This window comes from Hibiscus syriacus, unplaced genomic scaffold, assembly GCF_006381635.1.
Source record: "Hibiscus syriacus cultivar Baekdansim isolate YM2019G1 unplaced genomic scaffold, ASM638163v2 tig00008957_pilon, whole genome shotgun sequence".
In the NCBI taxonomy this organism is placed as follows: domain Eukaryota; kingdom Viridiplantae; phylum Streptophyta; class Magnoliopsida; order Malvales; family Malvaceae; genus Hibiscus; species Hibiscus syriacus.
In genome coordinates this window covers 119,504-146,093 of record NW_024062178.1, presented here as the reverse complement: position 1 = coordinate 146,093, position 26,590 = coordinate 119,504, and the positions used below count along the sequence as shown (strand labels likewise).

The following is a 26,590-nucleotide window of genomic DNA, read 5'->3' as shown; positions in this document are numbered from 1 at the left end:
TTAAAATAAATTTAATTTGTTTTTAAGATTATGAGAATTTTTTAAGTCACATGTTCAATTCTCAATACATTAAAATGTAGATTACTTTTTTTAATCAATGAGTTAACATCACGTTAACGAAAAGATTGAAATGGAATGATAATGATAGTTTGATAACTGATATAAAATATTTTAAAATTTCAAGACCAGTTTAAAATAGATATCATAATTTAGGGACATATTTTACAATTAACTTTTCAATCTGAATCTCATTTAGCATTTCCAACGTTTACAGGTCCGAGATAAATGTCTTGGGTGAACACTTGTACCACGAATCTTTTCCTCTGCTTGTGGCCTATATATATACCAAACTTCCTATTAGTTAACCCAAGAAGCATGGAAGGCAGAGGTTTAAGAGGAGGGTGCACCACCGATGCTCCTCCGCTTCACACGTCCAAACCACTCCGGCGGACGGCCTTCAACCGCTTATTCGCGGTGGTTTATTTCTCTGCCGTCATAGCTCTACTCTTCCGTCATGTCCGAAACCTATCTCTCTACTCCACAACCAGCTTCCTCTCTTTCTCCATCACCCTTTCTTTGTTCATCTCCGATATTGTTCTTGCCTTCATGGGGGCCACCGCTCAAGCTTTCCGGATGTCACCGATTCGTCGCATAGAGTTCCCTGAAAACCTGAAAAGAATCATCAAAGACGAAGACTTTGAAGGATTAGACGTGTTCATATGCACGGCTGATCCATACAAGGAGCCGCCGATGAATGTGGTGAACACGGCGTTGTCGTTGATGGCTTATGATTATCCAGCGGATAAGATACCGGTGTATGTTTCGGACGACGGAGGGTCGGCTTTGACTCTCTTTGCTTTCATGGAGGCTGCTGAGTTTGCGAGTCATTGGTTACCATTTTTGCAGGGAACACAATATAATGGAAAGGAGCCCTCAAGTCTATTTTGAAGCTAATTATCATTCTTCTACACCTCAGTTTGAGAATATTAAGGTAATTAACACACTCCTTTAATTAACTTCTCCAAATCTACTTTTATACCAAAGTATATTCGTAATTAATTTATTCTAGAAAGATATTTTTAGCATCTATAAGAAAAAATAGTTCAATATTTTTTTTAGTTTGACGATTAATTAACTAATCTGAATCAAATATTACAAATATCTTTTTATGGGATAATCTTCTAACTCAATTTATTTCATTCACAACATAAATATTAAAACTTATTACCGTACTTAAGAGATATATTACTTCATCGTACTAAACCGACTCGTTATTTGTAAAATATACAAGCTTCATAATAGTCTTACATTTAATCATATTTACCCGTTATTGATATTATAATATACTATTTAGTTTATATGATTCGACAGTTTTTTAACCATATTGAATATTATATTGTTTTAATATAGTTCTTGAAGAACGTAATAGTTATATAGTTAATAGGGTTTGCAGCTTTGTATAGGCCAAGAACTCCTACATAGATGTTGATGAATTAGTATTTAATATATTGTTTTAGTTTTTCTAACATCACATATATTATATATAAGGGGAATTTACTCGCGATAATATAAAATTAAAGTTGTTTAACACATTTTCGTACAATTTATTATGAAAGATATTTTAATAATTTAATCTTTAGATTTATTAACATGATTTTATTAATTTATTAAGTGATATCAGTTATTAAAGAGAATGTGGTTCTTCTTAAAGATTTTGAGTTCGAGCATTTACATTTGTAATGTGTGTATGGTGTTAAAGGTTAGAAGAATTCTAAACATATACTATGTTACAGATACTATCTCAGATTATTCAAAAAAAATTAATATGGTTATATTTATTATTAGAGATATGTATTTGACTCAAATATGATGAATTTTGACCTAATATGACTTTTTTTTCTAATTCAAGTTCAGGTTGGATTTTTTGAAGGATGAAGTAAGTCAGATTCTGATTTAGGATGATAAAACCTAATCCAGTTCGACTAGAGATGGCAACGGGCCGGGTTCGGGCCGGGTATTGGTCCCCCGTCTCCGTTTAAAAAACCCGTACTCGTCTCCGCTTAAAAAACCACGGGGATTTAAACTGGGACACTGTTGAGTTAATCGATTGACGGAATCGGCCAAGAGGGGGTGAATTGGCAATAAAAATTTCGGTGAAAGCTTTTGCAGAAAATTGAAAGAAATTGCACAGCGATTTAGAGTGGTTCGACTTTATCAACCAAAGTCTACGTCCACTACCTTAGCTATCCACACTAAGGATTTTCCAACAAATTCACTAATTTGTTCTTTCTTTTGAGGCCAAAGAGATAACCTTACAACTCCCTCAAGAATATACCCTAATTCTTGAGAACACTATTTTCTCAAAGAGAAATACAAATTTGCAAACTTACAAGAAAAACCTCACAAGGCAAATATGTTTGCACAATTCTAGAACAAAGAAAGAACACTCAAGAATAAATACAATTGAGCACAATAAGTGTTCTTGAAAGCAAAAATGAATATTGAATGAAAAATAGGCTTGAAATGCTCAAACTTGAGGTTTGATGCTTTCTCTTTGATTCTCTCTTGATTCTAATTGCTTGATGTTTCTTGTTATTGATCAATGGCTTCTAAGCTTGCTTAAATACACCTTGAATCACTTCTGAACGTTGGGGATGATTAGAGAAGATAATATAGTCGTTTTAGTGTGAAAACAATTAATAAAACAGCTTGGAGCCTGGGGGGAATCGGTACCCCCTATGGGGAATCGATTCCCTAAGTGTAAAATTCAAATATTTCGACCGTTATACAAGGGGGGGAATCGGTACCCCCTGGGGGGGAATCGGTTCCCTCCGAGCATACTGGAATTCTCGGAGCCAAACCATTCAGGGGGAATCGGTACCCCCTTGGGGGGAATCGGTACCCCCCTTGGGGGGAATCGGTTCCCTCTGAGAAATCTGGAATTTTTGGCTTTGAAATGGTTCGAAATACTTTGTAAAATTATTTTGAGATTGTTTTAAGATTAAAACTTAATTTTACACTTGAGTAAGGATTAAAAATGATCTTTGAAAGATTTGGAGTAATGTTTTGATATTCGAATAGTTATATCGAATATACTTAGAAAATCATTTGGAAAAATCTTAAAATTCATTTAACTTAATTTGTTATATCGAAATATCAAAATGTTTTCAACAATCTCCCTCTTTTTGATATAACAAAACATTTTAGTAATTTTAAGATTTTGAAATCAAGTTTTGAAATTACTCCCCCTTACTTTAACACTTCTCTCATTTATCATTTAAAACACATTTAACTTCTCCCCTTTTTGTTAAATCAAAAAGACATTTTAAAGAATTTAAACAAGGTTTTGAAATCATTTAGCCAATTGATTATATATAATATAAGCTGCTAAGATCACAAGCAAGAGAAACATTAGCCATTAGTTTCATAATCAATATTCATAATTAATGTGACATGGCAAAATTGGTCATATATCTAACATGAAGTAAATGATGCAATAATGAATAAATTTAATCACACCAAATAGATAAGTTCTCACCATTCATAAATCCAAACAAATTCAAAATCAATCAATCGACAAATTCAAACATTCCAAAATATTCCAAATGTTAAAACAATAAGTTTGGTTGGAGTTCAAAGCAAAACATAGAATCACATATCAGGATCAGGAGGAGGAAAACGAGCTCGCATAACGGCCATTTTGTGAGTGAGGTCATTAATACGCGCGTTGGTTGCCTCATTGTTTGCACGAATCTCCCGAAGAATTTCTAATTGTTGAGCTCCCATTGTAGATAAGTGGGACTCTATAGAAGTAAAGCGCGAATCCATGGTAGCGTATCGAAAATCGAATGTCTCCATAAAGGATTGAAAATATGGAGACATTTGATACGTTTGTTGTGCTTGCTCCTCGGGCTGCTCAGGCTCATCTTCGGCTTCATCGATGTCTCGCATTAATTGCTCAAGCTCGAGATCTTCGTCAGCTTCGGGTGGAGCTTGTGAAGAACTAGCTCCCGGAGTATTTGTAGAAGATCGAACCCATTCACCGGTTTCCTTATCCTTAATCCATCTCGCTCTCGTTAAGGAAAGAAGGTTAATTTTTTTCTTAAGGGAAAAAACGGCATCTAGACCGACTCTAAGCCCAGCTTTGGAAAACAGATTACTCAAAAAGCAACCGTAAACAAGAGATGAACAGAGTTTCTTGTTAGGAACAAGATTTACAGTTTTAATAATTTCAGCAAAAATAATCTAAGATAGGTTAATTTAATATTGTTTTCGAAACAATGTAACCACCAAAGATCTAAGGCTCTAAGAGTAGAATAACGACCTCCGGATGGTCGAAACCACCAAGAAATTATTAGATGAAGAAAACGTTCATGTAGGTCTAAGACACTCGCACCATCTCTTCTTTTATAACGAGATCCTAAAACCTGTTTTTCATTTGAAATACCATCGTTTTCTAATCCGAATGTATTGGCTATGTAAGCCGAGTCAATATATAAGAATTGTCCTAGGAGGTATGAACGAATTCCTATGGTTTCGGTTTCAGTTTGGTTTTTAACACAAACGGCATTAGAATAGAAAATACGAACAAGTTGATGGTAAACGATGGGTTCAAGGTCAAAGAGTTTATCAAATTTCCACTCTTGTAAAAGATGAAGATATTTAAAATTAATAGCTAACATAGCTTGACAAGAAGGAATGCGTTCCTCCGGGATTTTGTAAGAGTCTAAATATTGATAATACCAAAAACGATGATTTCTAGGACCATGATGATTGAAACACGAATTTTGGATAGTCAAGTTGGGATCAATGGGATTAGGATTAGGAATTTGATTTTGAGGATTTGGAGGTAGATTTGGTTGACGGTGTGAGCGACTAGATGATGACCTAGCACTTTTAGGATTGGACATGGTTTTAGGAAATCGGAATAGAATGGATAACCTGCAATTTAAAACACTTGTATGCAATTCAATCAATCCCAAAACTTAATTGAGTCCTCAATATTTCAAGGTTCTCTAAATCAATCCTAATGGGCAAAGTTTTTGAAAACTTTGGAAAAATACGGTTTTGAGAAACAATATGTGTATAGGTTTCATAACAACAACATAATTTAATCAAAACACAATAATTTGAAAATTAACAATTTTTTTAATTTCAAAAAATTTAAAAAAAATTTGGAAAATTCTTGTGTTTTTGATGAAATTAGTTGTAATATCTAGTTTTTAATCACTAAACAATAAATGCCTGATCTAAAGTTCATCCTAGAACTAATTAAAACTAGTCCTATGTTCAAAATCAATTAACTAGTGAGTTTAGAAAATTTTACCTTGAAGGATGAGATTGAGTGGATTTTGATGTTGTTTGCACGATTTTAATGATGATTGCAAGTTTAGGAGATGATATTTGAAGTGAATTCCGATTAAAATCGATGATTGGAGGCAAGAATGGAGATAGGGAGAGAGTTTGGCGGCAAGGAAGAAAATATAGGCTTTTTGAGGATTTTGAAGGGTTCTGCCCGTGTATAACCAGAACCCCAGGGGGGTATCGATTCCCCTATGGGGGAATCGGTTCCCCTTCAAAGGGGGAATCGGTTCCCTCATGGGGGGATCGATTCCCTCTGCACCAAAATGCTAAAATTCGATTTTAAACACCCAAAATGCAAAATTAATTTCCTCTAGTGGTATTGGCAACTCATATATTGAAAATTAATCATGTTCAAACAATTAAATTAATCTTTAAACAATATTTGAACATAAAATTAATTTTTCATCAAGAATCATAAACTCCCCCTAACTAATAGCAATGAATGCAATCAAAAATTACTATTATAAGCATTTTTCATTTATTCTTAAAAATGTTAAAATTATTTTTAAACACTAAGTGAAGATAGGTTGGTCAAACCTAATTCTCTCCTAAGTGTCCAAAATATTTCCTTGTCTAAGGGTTTTGTAAAGATATCCGCTAATTGGTGCAAAGTATCAACAAATTCTAGAACTACATCTTCCTTAGTGACATGGTCTCTAATGAAGTGATGTCTTATTTCAATGTGCTTAGTTCTAGAGTGTTGGATGGGATTTTTAGTGAGACAAATAGCACTAGTATTGTCACACTTGATAGGAATGGTTCCTACTTCAATTCCATAATCAAAAAGTTGTTGTTTCATCCATAAAACTTGTGCACAGCAACTACCGGCTGAAATGTATTCGGCTTCAGTGGTAGATAATGCAACACAATTTTGTTTCTTTGAAAAACCAAGAAATTAGCATATTTCCAAGGAATTGGCAAGTACCGGAGGTGCTTTCCTATCTAATTTGCATCCTCCATAATCCGCATCAGAAAAAGCATGCAAGCTAAAGCTAGAGTCTCTAGGATACCAAAGTCCTAAACTAGGAGTTTCCTTAAGGTATCTAAAGATTCTCTTAACAGCTAGTAAATGTGATTCCTTAGGACATGATTAAAATCTAGCACATAAGCAAACACTAAACATAATGTTCGGTCTACTTGCGGTTAGATAAAGCAATGAACCAATCATGGATCTATATAATTTAACATCCACACATTTACCTCCTTCATCCAAGTCAAGCTTTGTAGAAGAACTCATTGGAGTGGCATAGGGTTTCCCATTTTCCAATCCAAATTTCTTAAGCATATCCTTGACATACTTAGCTTGATTGATGAAGATGCCATCTTTTCTTTGCTTGATTTGGAGTCCCAAGAAATATGAGAGCTCCCCCATCATGCTCATCTCGAACTCACTTTGCATTAGCTTAGAAAATTCTTGGCAAAGAACATCATTAGTAGAACCAAATATTATATCATCAACATAAATTTGAACTACTAATAAATCTTTACCTTTTCTCTTTAAAAACAATGTAGTGTCAATATTTCCTTTTGAAAAACCTTTTTCAATTAAAAAATTTGAAAATCTTTCATACCAACCTCTAGGAGCTTGTTTTAAACCATAAAGAGCTTTTGTCAATTTTAAAACATGATCCAGAAAATTTGAATCTTCAAAACCTGGAGGTTGTTCCACATACACTTCTTCTTTTATAAAACCATTTAAAAATGCACTTTTAACATCTATTTGATATAATTTAAATTCATTGAAACATGCAAATGCTAATAACATTCTAATTGCTTCCATCCTAGCTACGGGAGCGTATGTTTCATCATAGTCTATGCCTTCTTCTTGAGTATAGTATTGAGCAACAAGTCTAGCCTTGTTCCTCACTATATTACCACTTTCATCAAGCTTATTTCTAAATACCCATCTAGTACCTACAGTAGTTTTATTACTAGGCCTTTCAACTAATGTTCATACTTTACTTCTCTCAAATTGATTTAATTCTTCTTGCATTGCCATGATCCAATGTTCATCTTTTAATGCTTCTTTGATGTTCTTAGGCTCTATGCATGAGATAAATGCAACATAATTACAAATATTTCTAAGAGAAGATCAACTAGTTACCCTTTAGATGGATCACCTATAATTTCACCATCCTTGACATAGTTGTACTCTCTTGGATAAGATACTTCCCTTTCTTTAATGGTTGGATTCTCGAGAGGATCATGAGTTTCCTCATCTTTCGTTTCTTCCTTTGATGATGATTCTCCAACGTCATGTCTAACGTCATTTGTATTTACAATGCCTACATCATCATTAACACAAGAATCCTTCCTCGGAAGGAGATTATCATCGAAAACAACATGTATAGACTCTTCTACAACTAAAGTTCTTTTATTAAATACATGATAAGCTTTAGAATTTAAGGAATAACCCAGAAAAATTCCTTCATCACTTTTAGCATCAAATTTGTCAAGATTCTCTTTTCCGTTGTTTAAAATAAAACATTTACATCCAAAAGGATGAAAATAGCTAATGTTAGGTTTTTTATTTTTGAAAATTTCATATGGAGTTTTCTTTAAAATTGGCCTAATCATTACTCGATTTATAACATAACAAGCGATATTTGTGGCTTCCGCCCAAAAATATTTTGGCAAATTATTTTCACAAAGCATGGTTCTAGCCATTCCTTCTAAAGTTTGATTTTTCCTTTCAACAACTCCATTTTGTTGAGGGGTTCTAGGTGCTGAAAAAGTATGGCTAATACCATTAGAATTACAAAATTCAATAAATCCAAGATTTTCAAATTCAGTTCCATGATCACTTCTAACACTAGTGATAGAGTAACCTTTTTCGTTTTGGATAATTTTTGAAAATGTGATGAAATGTTCTAATGCTTCATCTTTTGTACTTAAGAATAGAACTCAAGTATATCTAGAATAGTCATCTACCAAGACAAATTCATATTGTTTTCCACCCAAGCTAGTAGTTCTAGTTGGCCCAAAAAGATCTAAATGGATCAATTGTAAAACTCTACTAGTTGATACATCATTAATGGATTTAAAAGAAACTTTCTTTTGTTTTCCTTTAGCACAAGCATCACAGATTTTATCATTATCAAATTTAAGCTTAGGCAACCCTCTTACTAGGTCTTCTTGAATTAACCGTTGCAAAATACTCATACTAGCATGTCCTAGTTTCCTATGCCATAACCAACTATCATGCTCTTCCTTAGCAACTAGGCACAAATTATTCATATCAATATAATCTAAATACACCATGTATATGTTTCCTATTCTATAACCAACAAGTATAATCCGATTAGATGCAATGTCAATGACTTTACAACCATTAATTTCAAATAAGACATTGAATCCTTTATCGCATAATTGACTAATACTCAATAGATTATGCTTTAATCCATTCACATATAAAAAATTTTTAATTTGTATGGAAGAGGTATTACCTATTGTACCAATACCTTCAATGTGACCTTTTGAATTGTCTCCTAAAGTCACTTCTCCTCCATTATTGGCGTTAAGCTCAATGAACCGGCTTTTGTCTCCGGTCATGTGTCTTGAGCATCCACTATCAAGGTACCATTAATTTGAATTTGTTTCCCGTGCCTTGAAGCAATGCTCCTTTCCCTACAAACATAGATTAATTTTTTATTTTTGGTACCCAAATTCTTTGGGGTCCATATTCATTAGTTTCCAAAATCCTAGTCCCCTTAGGTATCCATTTGTAGGATATCTTTATCTTTAGTAGTAATGAGTTCTTTAGGAACCCACATACTTTTAACGATTTTTCCATTAGAGGTTCTTTGGTGACCTCTATGATTGTAGTTTCTAAAACTTTTTCTTACAAAGTTGGATTTTGAATTTCCACCTTTTTCAAAATGTTTTGTTCCAACTTTATCAAAAGAAGTTTTAAGATCATCAATTTTATTTTGATGATCATCATTGATCTTTGAAATTAAATTTTGCAAATCTAAATTTTTCTTTTCAAACTCTTCTAGTTTGATTTGCAAATCTTTGATTTTACTTTCAAGATCGTTGTTGGTTTTGGATATGAGTTTGTTTTCATTTTTCAATTTTGAAACATATTTTTATATTTTAAAAATAATTTATCATAATCCGAAGCAAACCCATTATATTCCTCTAATAACTCATCATAGGATAAATCATCAAAATCGGATGAGTTAGAGGTTACCTTAGAATCTTCCCCGAATGCCATCAAGCACAAGTTAGCTACTTCTTGTTCCTCTTCATCAGAACTTTCTTCATCGCTCCATGTAGCCACATGAGCCTTGTGCTTATTCTTTAATTGACCCTTTTTCTTCAATTGTGGACAATCATATTTGACATACCCCGGCTTTTTGCATTCATAGCAAATGATTGGGTCATTCTCTTTCGGTTCATTTTTTAGGCCTTCATTTCGTTTGAATTTTCTTCCTCGATAAGGTCTCATCATTTTTCTGAACCGTTTGGCAAACAATGCCATTTCCTCGGCATCGTCATCGTCATTCGAATCACTCTCATCTTTTGTGGATTTGAGAGCAATTCCAATGTTTTTCTTCTTCTCATTCTCCTTTGGTGTCTCGTCAATCTTGTCGAGGTCCACCTCATCTTCGAGCATCATTTCATGAGTAAGGAGTGACCCAATTAGCTCTTCAAGAGTTAAGGACGTTAAGTCCTTAGACTGGATGATTGCCGTCTTCTTTGATTGCCACGATTTTGGGATGGAGTAGACTAACTTCCTCACAAGCTTTTCATTTGAAATGATCTCTCCATATGATTTGAGACCATTGACAATCGTTGAAAATCTATCCGTCATAGCTTTGATATCTTCATTTGGTTTCATCCTGAAATTTTCATAGCTATGCGTTAGAATACTAATTTTAGATTTCTTTACCTCATCGGTACCTTCATGAGTGACTTGAAGTTTGTCCCATATTTCTTTGGCGGTTGTACACGATGAAACTCTTCCGTATTCATCTGGTCCAAGAGCACAAAAAAATGATATGGATGGCTTTGGAGTTGAGCTGAACATTCTTGTCTCTCCTTCACTCCACAACCTTGGATGAGTGAGAGGTTTGATGTATCCATCTTCTACGGTATTCCATGCTCCCATGTCACTTGCTTAAATAAAGTACATCATCCTATTCTTCCAATAGGCATAGTTAGCTCCATTGAAGAAAGGAGGCTTGTTGACGGGCATCGAATCGAGACCGGAATCGAAGTTTGAAGCGGAGGCCATTGATGACTTTGATTATCGATATAACTCTTCCCGAATCGACTCAAGAGGCGGTTAAACCTTCAAATGAGTTAGGCTTTAATATCAATTGTTGAGTTAATCGATTGACGGAATCGGCCAAGAGGGGGTGAATTGGTAATAAAAATTTTGGTGGAAACTTTTGCAGAAAATTGAAAGAAATTGCACAGCGATTTAGAGTGGTTCGACTTTATCAACCAAAATCTACGTCCACTACCTTAGCTATCCACACTAAGGATTTTCCAACAAATTCACTAATTTGTTCTTTCTTTTGAGGCTAAAGAGATAACCTTACAACTCCCTCAAGAATATACCCCAATTCTTGAGAACACTCTTTTCTCAAAGAGAAATACAAATTTGCAAACTTACAAGAAAAACCTCACAAGGCAAATATGTTTGCACAATTCTAGAATAAAGAAAGAACACTCAAGAATAAATACAATTGAGCACAATAAGTGTTCTTGAAAGCAAAATGAATATTGAATGAAAAATAGGCTTGAAATGCTCAAACTTGAGGTTTGATGCTTTCTCTTTGATTCTCTCTTAATTCTAATTGCTTGATGTTTCTTGTTATTGATCAATGGCTTCTAAGCTTGTTTAAATACACCTTGAATCACTTCTGAACGTTGGGGATGATTAGAGAAGATAATATAGCAGTTTTAGTGTGAAAACAATTAATAAAACAGCTTGGAGCGTGGGGGGAATCGGTACCCCCTATGGGGAATCGGTTCCCCCTATGGGGAATCGGTTCCCTAAGTGTAAAATTCAAATATTTCGACCGTTATACAAGGGGGGAATCGGTACCCCCTGGGGGGGAATCGGTTCCCTCTGAGCATACTGGAATTCTCGGAGCCAAACCATTCAGGGGGGAATCGATACCCCCTTGGGGGGGAATCGGTTCCCTCTGAGCAATCTGGAGATTTTGGCTTTGAAATGGTTCGAAATACTTTGTAAAATTATTTTGAGATTGTTTTAAGATTAAAACTTAATTTTACACTTGAGTAAGGATTAAAAATGATCTTTGAAAGATTTGGAGTAATGTTTTGATATTCGAATAGTTATATCGAATATACTTAGAAAATCATTTGGAAAAATCTTAAAATTCATTTAACTTAATTTGTTATATCGAAATATCAAAATGTTTTCAACAGATACCCATCGGATAATCGGGGAAAACCGTGGGGAAACGGGTATCCCATTTAGCATAAACGGTTATTTAAACGGGTATTGGGCCGGATATATATATATTTAAATTAAATATATAAATATTATATATATATTTTTAATTTAAATTAAATTTATTAATATTATATATATATATATAATAATTATTTTTAATATTTATTGGGCCGGGTATTGGGCCAGGTAATCGGGGCGAGGATTACTAAACTCGTCCCCGTTTAATTCGGTTTTCCCCTTCGGGTTCGGATTTTTTTGCCATCCCTAAGTTTGACTCAAGAAAATAGTATAATTATCCTTTATATATTTATAGATAATTGTAATAATATATTCTTTCTATATTTTTTAAAATAATTCCTTATTTTACTTAATAAAAATATTTTTTAAATATATATTTGTGTTAGAGAGGGTCAGATTTAATTTTATTTTTATCTCAAAAATTGGGTAGAATTTCGGTCGGATGGAGTATCCCTAAACCTTACTAAGTAAGGTGAGAATTTAGGAGTATAATTTTTGAATCGGGTTTAGGCGGATAAAAAATCCACCCCGGTCCATGACCATCACTACATATTATGTATCTAAAATTTTGAATCAATCCAATATATCTATCATGTTGATCCAAAGTGATTATTTATTAATATATATTGAACCATTAATTTTTTTACATAAAAAATAAATAATTAGATATTTTTAATTTATTTAAAATTTGACGTGTATAATCTAATTTTACACTAGCCGGAAGAGAGATCCACTTCAAGATTAACCCGGAAATAAAGATAAAAACCACACTGCAAGATAAAACTAAGCTGACAATGAAAGTAAAATAACTGGATTTCATAGAGTTATTAGACACTGAATCTTAAATTATTGCAGATGATGTACGAGGACATGAAAGACAAGGTGGAACAAGTTGTGGAAAAAGGAGAAATTATCGACGATTACAACACTGATGATCAACGACGTCAAGCTTTTAATCAATGGACCAAAGGCTTTACTCGAATGGATCACCCCACTGTCATTCAGGTTTGCTTATAAATCAAACCCTTTTCTTTCGAAAACAAATTACTATGTTTACTGATAGATTACGAACTGTGATCAGATCATCTTAGATAAGAGCAAAGACAAAGACATATCAGGCCATTCTTTACCAAATCTAGTCTACGTTTCCAGACAGAAGAGCAAGGCTTCACCCCACCACTTTAAAGCCGGAGCTCTTAATGTTTTGGTATGAAAATTAATGAATTGCAGAAACCCTTTATTAGTATGTTAACGATGAGATTAATTAACTTGTTATTGCATTTTTTTCAACGTTGAAGTTACGTGTGTCGGCTGTTATGACAAATGCACCGAGCATCTTAACCCACGATTGCGACATGTACTCCAAAGATCCCCGAACACCTCTTCGTGTTCTGTGTTATTTATCAGACCCTGAGATGAAATCGAATTTGGCATTCATTCAGTTCCGTCAACGGTTTCATGGCCTTAACGAGGATGATATTTATGCTTCCGAGTATAAACGTCTCTTTAAGATCAATTCCTTGGGTTTTGATGGGTTAAAAGGTCCGAACTATGTTCGGATCGGGGTGCTTCTTCATTCGACGGTCTTTTTTTGGTGGTCCGTCGACTCCAGTGACACTCGAAATCTCGGAACTCAACCCGGACCATGCAGTAAACAAGGCGATTACATCAGAAAAGATTATGACATTGGCACACTATGTTGCCGGTTGCAACTATGAGAACCAAACCAAATGGGGCTCTAAGGTAAAGAGGTGATTGATATTACTGTCTTTGCAGAACTTAAATTTGTTAAGTATTTAAAGAGATGATTCGATATTGTTTACAGATGGGATTCAGATATGGATCATTGGTTGAGGACTATTACGCAGGGTATAGGCTTCAATGTGAATGATGGAAGAGCATATTTTGCAACCCTGAAAGGGCTGCATTTTTAGGGGATGTCCCAATCACCCTTGTTGATGTACTTGGCCAATGCAAGAGATGGTGTATAGGTTTATTTGAAGTAACCTTCTCCGAATACAACACTCTCATCTATGGTTCTCAATCCATGGGAGTCCTAATGAGTCTAGCTTATTCTCACTATGCATTTTGGCCCATCTGGTGCATTCCGGTCTCCTTCTATTGTCTCTTCCCTCAATTAGCACTCCTCAACCGAGTTAGCATCTTCCCGAATGCATCTGAACCATGGTTTTTCCTCTATGTTTTCCTCGTCCTATGCGCATACGGGCAAGACTTGCTCGATTTCCTCTTAGGCGGAGGCACGGTCAGAAGGTGGTGGAATGCTCAAAGGTTGTGGATGATAAGGGGACTGACATGTTACTTGTTTGGCTCAATGGAGTACATGTTGAAGTCAATAGGGGTTTCCACACATGGGTTTAGCCTAACGAGCAAGGTGCTTGATGATGCACAAAGCAAGAGATATGGGCAAGGCGTTTTTGAGTTTGGGGTGCCATCACCATTGTTTGTGCCTTTAGCAATGGCTGCAATAATCAACTTGTTTTCATTCATGTCGGGATTGACTGGTTTTTTGAAAGGCAGCAATAACGAAGGCCTAGGCTTGCAGATGATTTTAAGTGGTTTCATTGTCTTGAATTGCCTACCAGTGTATGGAGCCGTTGCTTTGAGGAACGATGCAGGGAAAATGGCAACAAAAATTACTGTCATCTCAACATTTGTGTCAGTGGCTCTTTATTATATCTCTTCGCTCTTTTTATGAAATAATATCTTCGATGTTTGTTTTACGGTTCATGTTCGAGATCTATGAATGTCACTAGTTAAAATATGATTGAAATTATGATTTTACTTTTGTATTCTCTTCTAAATTATCATTGTTTCTCATGACATTGCTTTGCAATGTTAATATATGAAAAATACAAGGACTAAAAACAAAATTAGACCAAAATTACAAGAATAGCAAATAGGTAATAACTCCATAATATAATGTCATGTAGCACCCTTTACCTGAGCATGACAACTGATCGAGCATGTGATGTCACTTTCCGTTAACAAAAAGTACAACTATTGATTTAAAGTTCAATTTAATCAATTGAATGTGGATCGACCAATTAAGGATCAAAGTACAAACATTCAAAACTTGATGTACTTGCTTACATTCTATGATCAAAGACACCGTCCATTAAAAACTCACCATTGATTGAGGACGAATTCAGAATTTAAGCTAATAATTTAAGGGTGAATAGTGCGATTAATCCCAAAAGCACATGAAATAGCCCCTTATTTGACACTTCTGAAAGGCCAACTCCTTATGTGAGCAGTGAGCTACGCCTAAAAGGTTAATCTTTAAATTGAGATTTTAATCACATTATTTTTCAAAATCATTTTTTTTTCATAATTTTAGAATACAAATCACCCATGAACTTGACAATTTTTATTCAATTGACTTACGAACATTTTCCATATTCTTTTAATAATTTCACATAATATATACTTTACATAATTATTTACTATTTTTGTTATAATATGCATAGGGTAATTTTCCATGGGTTCGTCATTGTTGCAATATAAAAAACAAGCAATGATGTGAGGTTCGTTAAAGTGGACTCTGACAATCCATTTTAGGAGAAAATAACACTTTTTTTGGCTTAATTAATTAATTAGTGAAATGCATCCTTAATTAACCTTACTTCAATTTTATTTCTAATTTCTTGTATTGGACCGAGTCTTTCATCACTTATTTTTATGTGCCCCATTGACTTGGGTGGAGGGCGAATACCCTCTAAAAAGCATCTTATTATTCATATATTTGCATTATATATTTGTGTCATTATTTTAATAATAATTTTCAGATAAAAAACTTAAAATTATATATTGTTTTAAGGATCATTTTATAGTGTGTAATATTTTACATAATTTTACTTTCTATTTATATACAAAAAATTTTATTATAGTCCAATTTTCACAAACATTGGTATTGTTTTTTTAAGTAATATCATTTTAAGTTTTTTTTATTGCATAAAAAAGTATAATTATATTTATGAGATGTTTGATAATTTAAAAAAAAAATATTCAAAAATAAAGTATAATAATAATAAAGAATAATTAAAGTGACATCATTAGTTCAGTTAATAATTATATATATAATAATAAAGTATATTAAACTACGGAAGAAAAAATTCACTTCTATCTTTGAAAATGATATTATTAAAGAATATTAATTACTTTGTAAATTTAAAAAATCTTAAATTAACAAATTTCACACTCTATTGTATTACGTGTGTATTTTTGTTATTCCTTCTTCTTCTTCTTCTTCTTCTTCTCTGTCACTCTCCACCAAACAAACAGCACAAAGTGGAAAAGCTTTCCTTCTCAATAGAAAATAAGAAAAAAAAATTAAAGCACAAAATTTCCTTTCCAAATTCTTTCCCGGAAAATGTGCGAACCAGAGGAAGACAAATCATGTCCTTTCCCGCCAAAACAACGGCAGGGGAATATGGATATGGAAGATGCTCTCAATCTCGACAACTCCTGGCCGTTGGATCGACTTCCTTTTGTTTCCAACCCTTCCTCTCCTTTCAACATATCTCCTTCTGAGCAGCCGTTTTCTCCTCTCTGGACTTTCTCTGACGAAGATAATAAGCTCGGGTCTGCCGCCGGTTACAATCTTTTTCTCACGTGTTAGTCTTTTTCGAACTTTATAAATCTCCAAATAGTTTCTTCCTTTTCGGTTGTTTGTCCTGGTTTTCTGATCTGTTTTAGCCGATTCCTTCTTGGGGTTTTCATGGTTTAATTTGTTTAGTTGACTTGCTTGAATTTAATCCTCTTTTCTTTCTTTCTTGAAACCCTGAAAATTCAGAAAATTACTTTTTAAACAGGGTTTGTAAATCCCTCTTTAAGGTTCCCAATACCCGGAATAGAAAAAGGAGATTGACCCAATGATTGAATAAAAATACGACAAGGGTATTAAAGAGTGTTTATGTACATTCAGTGTTTTCATATCGTCTCCAAAATTATTGGGACCTAAATGTTCTATAATTTTCTGGGTTTAGCCTATTATTTCTTGCTAGAAACTGTACATGTTTGCTTAACTAACTTGATTTGTATCATGAACTATATGCTAGATGCAGGCAATTCCAATTCACTGAATGAAATTCCTAAAGAATATGATGATAATAATGGAGGGGTATCTTCTCCGTTTTTGGGAAAGCTGCCACTTGAGAACCCGGATAGTTATTGTGTGATGAAAGAAAGGATGACTCAGGCACTTCGTTACTTCAAAGAATCGACTCAACAACATGTTCTGGCACAGGTCTGGGCACCTGTAAAGAGTGGTGATCGGTATGTTCTAACGACTTCGGGCCAGCCATTTGTTCTCGATCCACATAGCAATGGATTACATAAGTATCGGATGGTTTCTTTGGCGTACGTGTTTTCTGTGGATGGAGAGAGTGATAAGCAGCTTGGGCTTCCCGGTCGTGTTTTCCTGCAGAAATTGCCGGAATGGACTCCGAATGTGCAGTATTATTCAAGCAAGGAGTACTCGCGGCTTGGTCATGCTTTGCAATTCAATGTTCAGGGAACCTTGGCACTGCCAGTGTTTGAACCTTCAATACAGTCTTGTGTTGGTGTACTTGAACTCATAATGACTTCACAGAAGATTAACTATGCACCTGATGTTGATAAAGTGTGCAAAGCCCTTCAGGTGGGGTTTCTTTCCCTTTCTCCATATATCCAGGCCTTGTATTTTCCTTCAAACACTCATGTTCCACGCTTAACCAGGATATGAATATGACCATATTACTTTCAAGAACCCTCCGAAGTTCAAATACATGAAAAAACTTCAAAAAATGAACATATCTGTGTAGGGTATACACTCATATCTGACGCTCACACCTGAATCTAACGTAGAAATCATCTGTACATTCCTTGGAGACTTTTCTGAAGCACCTTTCTTTTTCCCTTTAAAATGCTTTGAGATTCCTTGGTCGTGATTCCAGTTCTTATGCAGGCAGTGAATCTTAAAAGTTCAGATATATTGGATCATCCGACTAGCCAGCCCCAGGTGAAAGCTTAAATGAGTGTTCTTCAAATCTGCTATTCTGTTTGGATACTGCAGAAATGCTGCCTTGTTCTTTCATTTCTTCTATCTGTTACTGATGAAATGCTCTTTTCTCTACCCCAGATTTGCAATAAAAGTCGCCAAAATGCACTGGCTGAAATTTTGGAGATTTTGACAGTTGTCTGTGAAGACCATAAACTACCTTTGTCTCAAACGTGGGTTCCTTGCCAGCATCGTAGTGTTTTGGCCTATGGTGGCGGTCAAAAGAAAAGCTGTACAAGCTTCGATGGTAGCTGCATGGGACAAGTCTGTATGTCAACAACTGATTTGGCATTCTATATTGTAGATGCTCACACATGGGGTTTCCGGGAGGCTTGTCTTGAGCATCACCTACAAAAGGGCCAGGGAGTTGCAGGTCGGGCATTTTTATCCCACACCTTGTGCTTTTGTGCCGACATTACCCAATTTTGCAAAACTGAGTATCCCTTAGTACACTATGCTCGGATGTTCGGATTAGCTGGCTGTTTTGCAATCTGTTTACGGAGTACTTATACCGGAGATGATGATTATGTTCTAGAATTTTTTTTGCCCTCTGCCATTGTTGACAGCAATGAGCAACATACTTTGTTGGGCTCCATATTGGCAACAATGAAGCAGCATTTCCGAAGTCTCAAGGTTGCTTCTGGAGCCAAACTTGAAGAGGATGAAGGATTTATCCAAATCATTGAAGCTTCTTCAGATGGAAGGTTTGATACCATACTTGAATCCGTTCCAATCCCTCTATCTGTGAAATCACCACCTGGTATTAACACTTCACCCGATAGGGAACTAGAACTAGATTTGTCGCAACAGCAATTAACCATGAATCTTGACCCTGCAACTACTGGAGGTAGCATTGCTGCTAGTGGATGTGACAAACCTCTTTGTCTCCTACAGATTAAAGACGAAAAAAAGGATAGGAAACGTGGAAAAACCGAAAAAACAATTAGTCTGGAGGTGCTCCAACAGTATTTTACTGGGAGTCTCAAAGATGCTGCAAAGAGCCTTGGTGGTATGGATATGCTATTTATGAAAGAAAAAAAATCTTTGCCTTTTAACTTTACATTATATAATCTTGAAATATAGTTTTGGTACCTATTGAAAATGAACTGTGCTCTGAAAGATTATTGCTTTACAGTTTGTCCTACCACAATGAAGCGCATCTGCAGGCAGCATGGGATCTCTCGATGGCCATCTCGTGGGATCAATAAAGTTAACCGTTCCCTGAGTACACTAAAATATGCTATCGAATCTGTCAAAGGTGCAGATAGAGCATTTGGTTTAGCTTCACTTGCTAGCAGTTCAGTCCCAGTTGCTGTTGGTTCTGTACCATGGCCAACCAGTTTGAACGGTTCCAATCAACAAAACTCACCAAACGCCAACCTGGTGTTTCAAGGAGAAAAGAGTGATTTTCCTATGTGTAGGACACTGGGAAGTAATGGACAAGTGGAAGAATTGTTGCTGAGAGCGAAGATACCGAACCAAGAACTTTTCTATCAGCAGAATGGACTTTCACCGGACATGGATAAAGGGGGGAAAATGCAAAGGTGTCAAAGAGAAGAGAGTTCAATGATGCCTACTTCTAAGGGTCCATGCATAGGTAACCCTGAAATTGGAACTGCAGGTACTCCTAATCCACTCAGTTCCATCCACGATCAATGCTTTAAAGCACGCAACCATCCTGAACAGGCCTTTCAACATTTAAGGGAACCGAATATATCAGCCACATTCTCAATGCCTGAAGCCCTTGTGGTTACAGAACGTCAAGAGCCCTTTGGAGGTTTACTAGTAGAGGGTGCCGGAAGTTCAAAAGACTTGAGAAACCTATGCTCTTCGGCAGCAGAAGTCGGCGTAGATGAGATGACACCTCCATATTCCAATCTAGCTCACAAGCAGTCCACAACTAGGCAGCATATGAAGAGTGTGACCATTAAGGCTACTTACAGAGAAGAAATAATTAGATTCCGGATCTCCTTAAGTTCTGGTATAATGGAACTGAAAGAGGAAGTGGCCAAGAGGCTGAAAATGGAGGTGGGTACTTTTGATATCAAGTATTTAGATGACGATAATGAATGTGTTTTGATAGCTTGCGATTCCGACCTTCAGGAATGTCTAGATGTTTCAAGTTCATCAGGCAGCAATATCGTTAGAATGTATGTTCATGACACGATGGCCAATCTAGGGAGCTCCTGTGAGAGTACTGGGCAGTTATGATTAGGCTGTAAATATAATTTAGAGTGTAATTTGTATAGTCCTAGAATTCCACGTAAGTGAAAGTGCTGATTTTGGTTCCAAGAGCTGTCTCAAGTTGTAATAAACCTTTCTTTTAGCTAATAAAACTCTCAATTCTAGTCTCTGCTACTATAATTGCAATATATGAATAGTTGCAGTATGGAAAATGTTCATCAAACAAAAACAGAGGTTTTTCAATGGACATTTCAAGCCTGAGAGTGCTCACAGTAGTACTCCTTTGAATTTGAAGCATGGTTAGTGATTGCACATGCAGAGAGCTCACATTAATAAATCTATAGAACTCGCAAGTCAATGGGTTATAAATTCCATTAAATAATTTTAATAGTACAACACTGTGCTCAAATACATTTAGAAGATTAACATACCAGAAGTTAATTTTCTTACATGCGCCTTGATTTTTGCTGCGGAGGGTATCCAGTTATGCCCATTCCTGGATCTTTCCTTCTCAATTGTTGCTGCTGCTGAGGTTGGGTAGCAAGATTCCGTTGCATTGGCATGCCTCCTGGATTCATTCCACCACCCACTCCAGCCTGAGATGGGTAATTATAAGCCATCATGCCCCGAGGCATTCTTTGCATCGGAGGTGGCATAGGTCGGTTCACAGATCCATTTCTCCCTACATGACCACCCATGCTGCCAACTACATTTCCGGATGGCACAGGTTGTGGTTGCTGAATGCTAGTTGTCCCTTCAAAATCACTGTTGTGGTCCACCGTACGAATAGGATAATTGATTATTTTCTCTCCAGGCTGGATGGGTACCAGTGCATTGCGACCCGGTAAAGGTTCACTTCTGAAGTACTCATGCTCTAAGGCCTGTGCGGCTGTTATACGCTTTCGAGGATCATATTCAAGCATCTTAGATAAGAGGTCAAATGCAGGGCTCTTGGGAGAAAGATGAACAACAGTATGGAGTCCAGCATTTTCGTACTTGTGTGCTTGAATGTGCTGCATGTCCGATTGCCAGTGTGGAAGATTTGCAAGCGTGGGCCACTTTTCCAAGGTAGGATGACCCAAAATTTTAAATATCTTGTCTAGCTGATCAAGTTGAAAAGGGTTTGGTGTAGATTTGGCTTCTGCACCTTGAAAAAGTGGCTTCAAAGTCAAAAGCTCAGCAAAAATACAACCAACAGCCCACATATCAACCGCACTGGTATAGTGCTTTGCACCGAGAAGCAATTCAGGTGCTCGATACCAAATAGTTACAACCACGCCGTTTTCAGATAATGGCTTCAAGGGAGCTTCATAAATCCTCGCAAGTCCAAAATCAGCAATTTTGACAGCCCCATGTTCATCACCATCACCCATAACCAATATATTTGATGGCTTTAGATCTCGATGTATGATCCAGTTGCTGTGGAGATAGTTCAGTCCATTGAGCAGCTGCCAGAGCAATGACTTAACAGTGTATTGGTTCATAGCATGGTTAACCTTGTCCCTGTGGTGTCTGATGATTTCATAGAGGTCATATTCAGCGTAGTCAAAAGCCAGATACAACGACATATCTGCATGATTGATGTGCACATTCACAAGCTTTACAACATTCTCATGAGAAATCTCCCTAAGCAACATGATTTCTCGGATAGCAGTGGGGGAGACGCCATCCCCGTCTTTGGACTGCTTGAACTTCTTTATGGCAATGCATTTTCCACGGTTTGTCGGAGACTTGATTCTTGCAAGAAACACGAGACCGTAAGTACCTTCACCGATTTTGCCAAGCAGATTGTACTGTTGCAGCCACTCTGGCTTCTCACTGTTGCTGGATGAAGTATGGTTGGCTGTAATGCCTCTGCCCGAGCTGTTATGGCCATCTCCCATGGTTTCTGTGCTTTATAGCATCGACTATCAGCACCTAACAATAAAGTGTACCGTACGAAGATGATTAGCTCACAATGCCATTACATGTTATTGCAGCTCATAAATGTAATCCCCTAAAATTCATAGAAACACGACAATTTCAAGGAACACATCAATCATATATTTCCAATATTTCAATAGTTAGCTCTAGTTCTCCAAAGATCTTACTTTTATCATTAAACAAAAATCGAATCCCTCAAAAAAGGGCCCCGATTTCAAACAAGTTTCTCTTAACATCAAATAAAGCTAAATAAGTTCAGTCATGCTTAACAAAATTAATCAAGCAACGAAAACACAAAACACCGAGTGAAAATGAAAAATTATAACTCAAATTACATAGCTAGCTTCTATAATTTGCCTAAATTTGAACTTTTCAACTGGCATTAATATCACCTAAGAAAAACAAACGCCAATATTATCTTCACGCAATCCAAAAAACAAATCCGTTTTTTCCCCCACAATTCAATCGACAAACAGAAAAGAAACGAGGGAGGATACCGCAAAATGACTAAGTACAACAACGACGTCGACAAAGGAGTTTCCACGCCACGGGTTCAATTCAGAGTCTCCGAATTCGAAATGGGCTTGTTCACAAGCTTGAACTTTTCGATAAGTCTAATAGACAAAACAAGAGAGAGAGAAACAATCCTTCATGAAAGTATCCGATTACAATAACAGAAATTATAGAAAAGAAGGAAAAAAGGAATTCAAATTATAGAAATAAAACCATCGGTTTCTTTCAAGTTCGAGAGCTAGGGTTCTTCGAGTTACTTGATACTTGCATTTGCTAAAAGGGGAAGGGTCACCTGGTAAGTCAACTCGGTTGGAAAAGTAAACAAAATCAAATATCTATTATTAATCAACTCCTCTATTCATTCGTCTAAAAATATTATAGTAGATCTAGTTTAATCCCCCCTCCCCAAATCTTTCTTTTTTTTATTAATTTTTATTTTTATAATTTATTAAAAGAATATTTTTCACACATATTATTAGTGACTCAAATAACAAATGTCATATATATATATATATATATAATAGGAAAAACTTTCGAGATAATATTCTGGAAAATATTAATTCACGAGATAATGCACTTCCCATATTAATTGTTCAAATAAGGTAAAATCCACAGTGTTGGCCGTAGGTCGACATGCCTTCCGGGCGACCTACTACGTGGCCAGCTTTCTGACGAACTCACAGAGAGAATGAACGTGTTGCATGGCACATGCACGTCCCAACACATAGGTCGCCATGCCCTCGGCCGATCTTGCATGTTGCCATGCACTCCGGGCGACCTACCCTTGCTCCCTCGTTCAGATGCCCTCGCATAGCTCGCTCGGCTGCCTTCGGATTCTCTCGCATAGCTCGCTCGGCTGCCCTCGCATAACTCGCTCGGATGGCCTCGATCGGATGGCCTCGGTCGGATGGCCTCGGATGCTCTCGCATAGCTCGGTCGGATGGTCTCGGATGCCCAGCGTGTTGGGACGTGAATGGCACATGCAATCTCTCGTAGCTCGCCGGGAAGACATGGCGACCTAGTAGGTCGCCCGGAAGGCATGGCGACCTACGGCCAATACTGTGAATTTCACTCTATTTGAACAATTAATCTTGGAAGTACATTATCTCGTGAATTAATTTCTTCCAGAATATTATCTAGAAAGTTTTGCCTATATAATAAGGTATTTTTGCAAGAATCTTATATAATATTATAATTTAATCTTGTGATAAATGATATCAAAATAATTTTTTGATTATTTGATTTTATATTAAGTGTTTTAATAAATAAGATAAATATAATAAATAAAACTGACGATTGATCGTGACGAAGGCATCATAAGATTAAATTAGAAAGTTTCACTCTTTTTAAAAGATAGGAACATTAATCTTACATGAAAAGAGAAGAGAAAGAAATCCTGGAAAGAGCTACAAGACTTCATCTGATATTTGTGACAGCAAAAATAGTGAGCTGTTGTACATAAGCATGGAAACCGAACCAGCCTCGGGTCTTGTGAATTGCTTTTAAACTTTCCAATGATTTTAATATAAAAGTTATGGTGCATACCTTTACTTATAAACTTATTTTTTAACATTTTTAATTGGTACTTTTTGATTTAATACTTATTTTAAAGAATTTCATATAATAAAATTAATTTTAATAATGAAAAATGCATAAATGAAATATATATATTTTTAATATTGATTTCCTAAAGTCAACTGTGAAGCCGAGGGATTCGCTTGGGAAAGCGTCATTCAGGGAAGAAACCTTAGCTTGAACGATCACTGGTCTTCAAATTGCTGATAATGAAGACACCATACAAACCTTCATCATTCAATCGGATGCGAACCCATATGGAGTAATTGAAGTCAAGGCATTTAATGGATATCTCAAGTCTCAGAGTATTCGACTCGAGAAATCGATTTTTCCTACTCGAATCAACTTCGAATTATAATTTTATAAACTCGATTCGAAAAATTTTCAAGTTCAAAACGAGTTGTAAAATACAATTTAAATAACTCGAATAACTCAAAATTTTTAATAGTTACTGAATTAATTTTCAAGTTTTATTCGAATCCCTCGACTCCATAATATATATATATATATATATATATATATATATATATATATATATATATATATATATATATATATATATATATATATATATATTACATATGAAAAAAATAAAAAAAAATATATGTATTGTATATTATTATAAAAAACTAATTAAATTAGAATCAAATAATATCATAATATAAATATTTACAATTAAGTTCTAACATAAACTTGAAAATTCAACTCGATTTGATTTAACTCAGAAAAATTTCAAGTCAAGTTCGAGTTATAAAATATAACTCGTTAACTCAAATAACTCGAAATTTTTTTATTCGACTCGATTCGATAGATCTCCCCTACTTGAGAGTGTGCTCACAGTAGTCTATGACTTCGAATTCATGAAGTATATTTTAATCATATACTGAAGTTTAATGAATACCGTGATTGAACAAGCAAAGAGCTCACATTAATAAATCTATAGAGCTCGAAAGACAATGGTTTATAAATTCATGAAGTAAGTTTTAATCATATACTGAAGTTGAATGAATACAATAACTCACTCAATTCCAGCCAGATGAGTAGCACATGAGGAGTTATTTTCCTTACATGCGTCTTGATTTTTGCGGCGGAGCGTATCCACTCGTGCCCATTCCCGGATCCTTCCTTTTCATCTGTTGCTGCTGCTGAGCTTGGGCAGCAAGATTCCGCTGCATCGGCATGCCTCCGGGATTCATTCCACCACCCACTCCAGCCTGAGATGCAAAATTATAAGCCATCATGCCCTGTTGCATTCTTTGCATCTGAGGAGGTGGTATAGACCGATTCACGGATCCGTTTCTCCCTAACATGCCGCCACCTACATTTCCGGACGGCACAGATTGTGATGGTTGCTGAATGCTGGTTGTCCCTTCAAAATCAGTGTTCTGGTCCACCGTACGAGTAGGATAATTGATTATTTTATCTCCAGGCTGGATGGGTACTAGTGCATTGCGACCCGGTAAAGGTTCCATTCTGAAGTAGTCATGCTCTAAGGCCTGTGCAGCTGTTATACGCTTTCGAGGATCATATTCAAGCATCTTAGATAAGAGGTCAAATGCAAGGCTCTTGGGAGAAAGATGAACAACACTATGAAGTCCAGTATTTTCATACTTGTGTGCTTGAATGTGCTGCAAATCTGATTGCCAATGTGGAAGATTTGCAAGCGTGGGCCACTTTTCCAAGGTAGGATGGCCCAAAATTTTAAATATCTTGTCCAGCTGATCAAGTTGAAAAGGGTTTGGTGTAGATTTGGCTTCTGCACCTTGAAAAAGTGGCTTCAAAGTCAAAAGCTCAGCAAAAATACAACCAACAGCCCACATATCAACCGCACTGGTATAGTGCTTTGCACCGAGAAGCAATTCAGGTGCTCGATACCAAATAGTTACAACCACGCCGTTTTCAGATAATGGCTTCAAGGGAGCTTGATAAATCCTCGCAAGTCCAAAATCAGCAATTTTGACAACCCCATGTTCTTCACCATCGCCCATAACCAATATATTTGATGGCTTTAGATCTCGATGTATGATCCAGTTGCTGTGGAGATAGTTCAGTCCATTAAGCAGCTGCCAAAGCAATGACTTGACCGTGTATTGGTTCATGGCATGATTAAACTTGTCTCTGTGGTGCCTAATGATTTCATAGAGGTCATATTCAGCATAATCGAAAGCCAGATACAATGACATATCCGCTTGATTGATGTGAACATTCACAAGCTTCACAACATTCTCATGCGAAATCTCCCGAAGCAACATGATTTCTCGGATGGCAGTTGGGGAGACACCATCCCCATCCTTGGACTGTTTGAACTTCTTTATGGCAATGCATTTCCCACGATTTGTCAGAGACTTTATTCTTGCAAGAAAAACAAGACCGTAAGTACCTTCACCAATTTTACCGAGCAGATTGTACTGTTGCAGCCACTCTGGCTTCCCAGTGTTGCCAGATGAAGTATTGTTGGCCGCAATGCCTCTACCTGAGCTGTTATGGCCATCTCCCATGATTTCTGTGCTTTACAGCGCCGA

General features: G+C 36.0%; 3 protein-coding genes and 1 pseudogene across 5 annotated transcripts; 2 read left to right on the top strand and 2 right to left on the bottom strand.

Moving 5' to 3' along the window:
- Positions 1 to 344: 344 nt before the first annotated feature.
- Positions 345 to 14,537, top strand: LOC120202593 (annotated as a pseudogene).
- A 1,558-nt stretch (positions 14,538 to 16,095) lies between these two features.
- On the top strand, positions 16,096 to 20,231 carry LOC120202591 (protein NLP7-like). Of its 3 annotated transcripts, none has more exons than XM_039202996.1 (5): positions 16,096 to 16,449; positions 16,894 to 17,474; positions 17,781 to 17,834; positions 17,955 to 18,882; positions 19,009 to 20,231. In XM_039202996.1, the coding sequence occupies exons 1-5, from the start codon at positions 16,206 to 16,208 to the stop codon at positions 20,082 to 20,084; spliced, it is 2,883 nt and encodes a 960-aa protein (XP_039058927.1). In that variant the 5' UTR covers positions 16,096 to 16,205; the 3' UTR covers positions 20,085 to 20,231. The 3 variants fall into 3 exon arrangements, with proteins under 3 accessions (XP_039058927.1, XP_039058928.1, XP_039058929.1); XM_039202997.1 differs by lacking the exon at positions 16,096 to 16,449 and adding an exon at positions 16,670 to 16,752 and having other exon boundaries at positions 16,841 to 17,474; XM_039202998.1 differs by lacking the exon at positions 16,096 to 16,449 and having other exon boundaries at positions 17,090 to 17,223; positions 17,349 to 17,474.
- A 140-nt stretch (positions 20,232 to 20,371) lies between these two features.
- Positions 20,372 to 22,708, bottom strand: LOC120202595 (cyclin-dependent kinase E-1-like). The gene is made up of 2 exons (XM_039203000.1): positions 22,478 to 22,708; positions 20,372 to 21,974 (listed from the first exon to the last, which is right to left on the bottom strand). Exon 2 carries the CDS (start codon positions 21,938 to 21,940, stop codon positions 20,504 to 20,506), a length of 1,437 nt encoding a protein of 478 aa, XP_039058931.1. The 5' UTR covers positions 21,941 to 21,974; positions 22,478 to 22,708; the 3' UTR covers positions 20,372 to 20,503.
- A 2,207-nt stretch (positions 22,709 to 24,915) lies between these two features.
- On the bottom strand, positions 24,916 to 26,590 carry LOC120202596 (cyclin-dependent kinase E-1-like). The gene has a single exon (XM_039203002.1). The coding sequence runs from the start codon at positions 26,564 to 26,566 to the stop codon at positions 25,133 to 25,135; it is 1,434 nt and encodes a 477-aa protein (XP_039058933.1). The 5' UTR covers positions 26,567 to 26,590; the 3' UTR covers positions 24,916 to 25,132.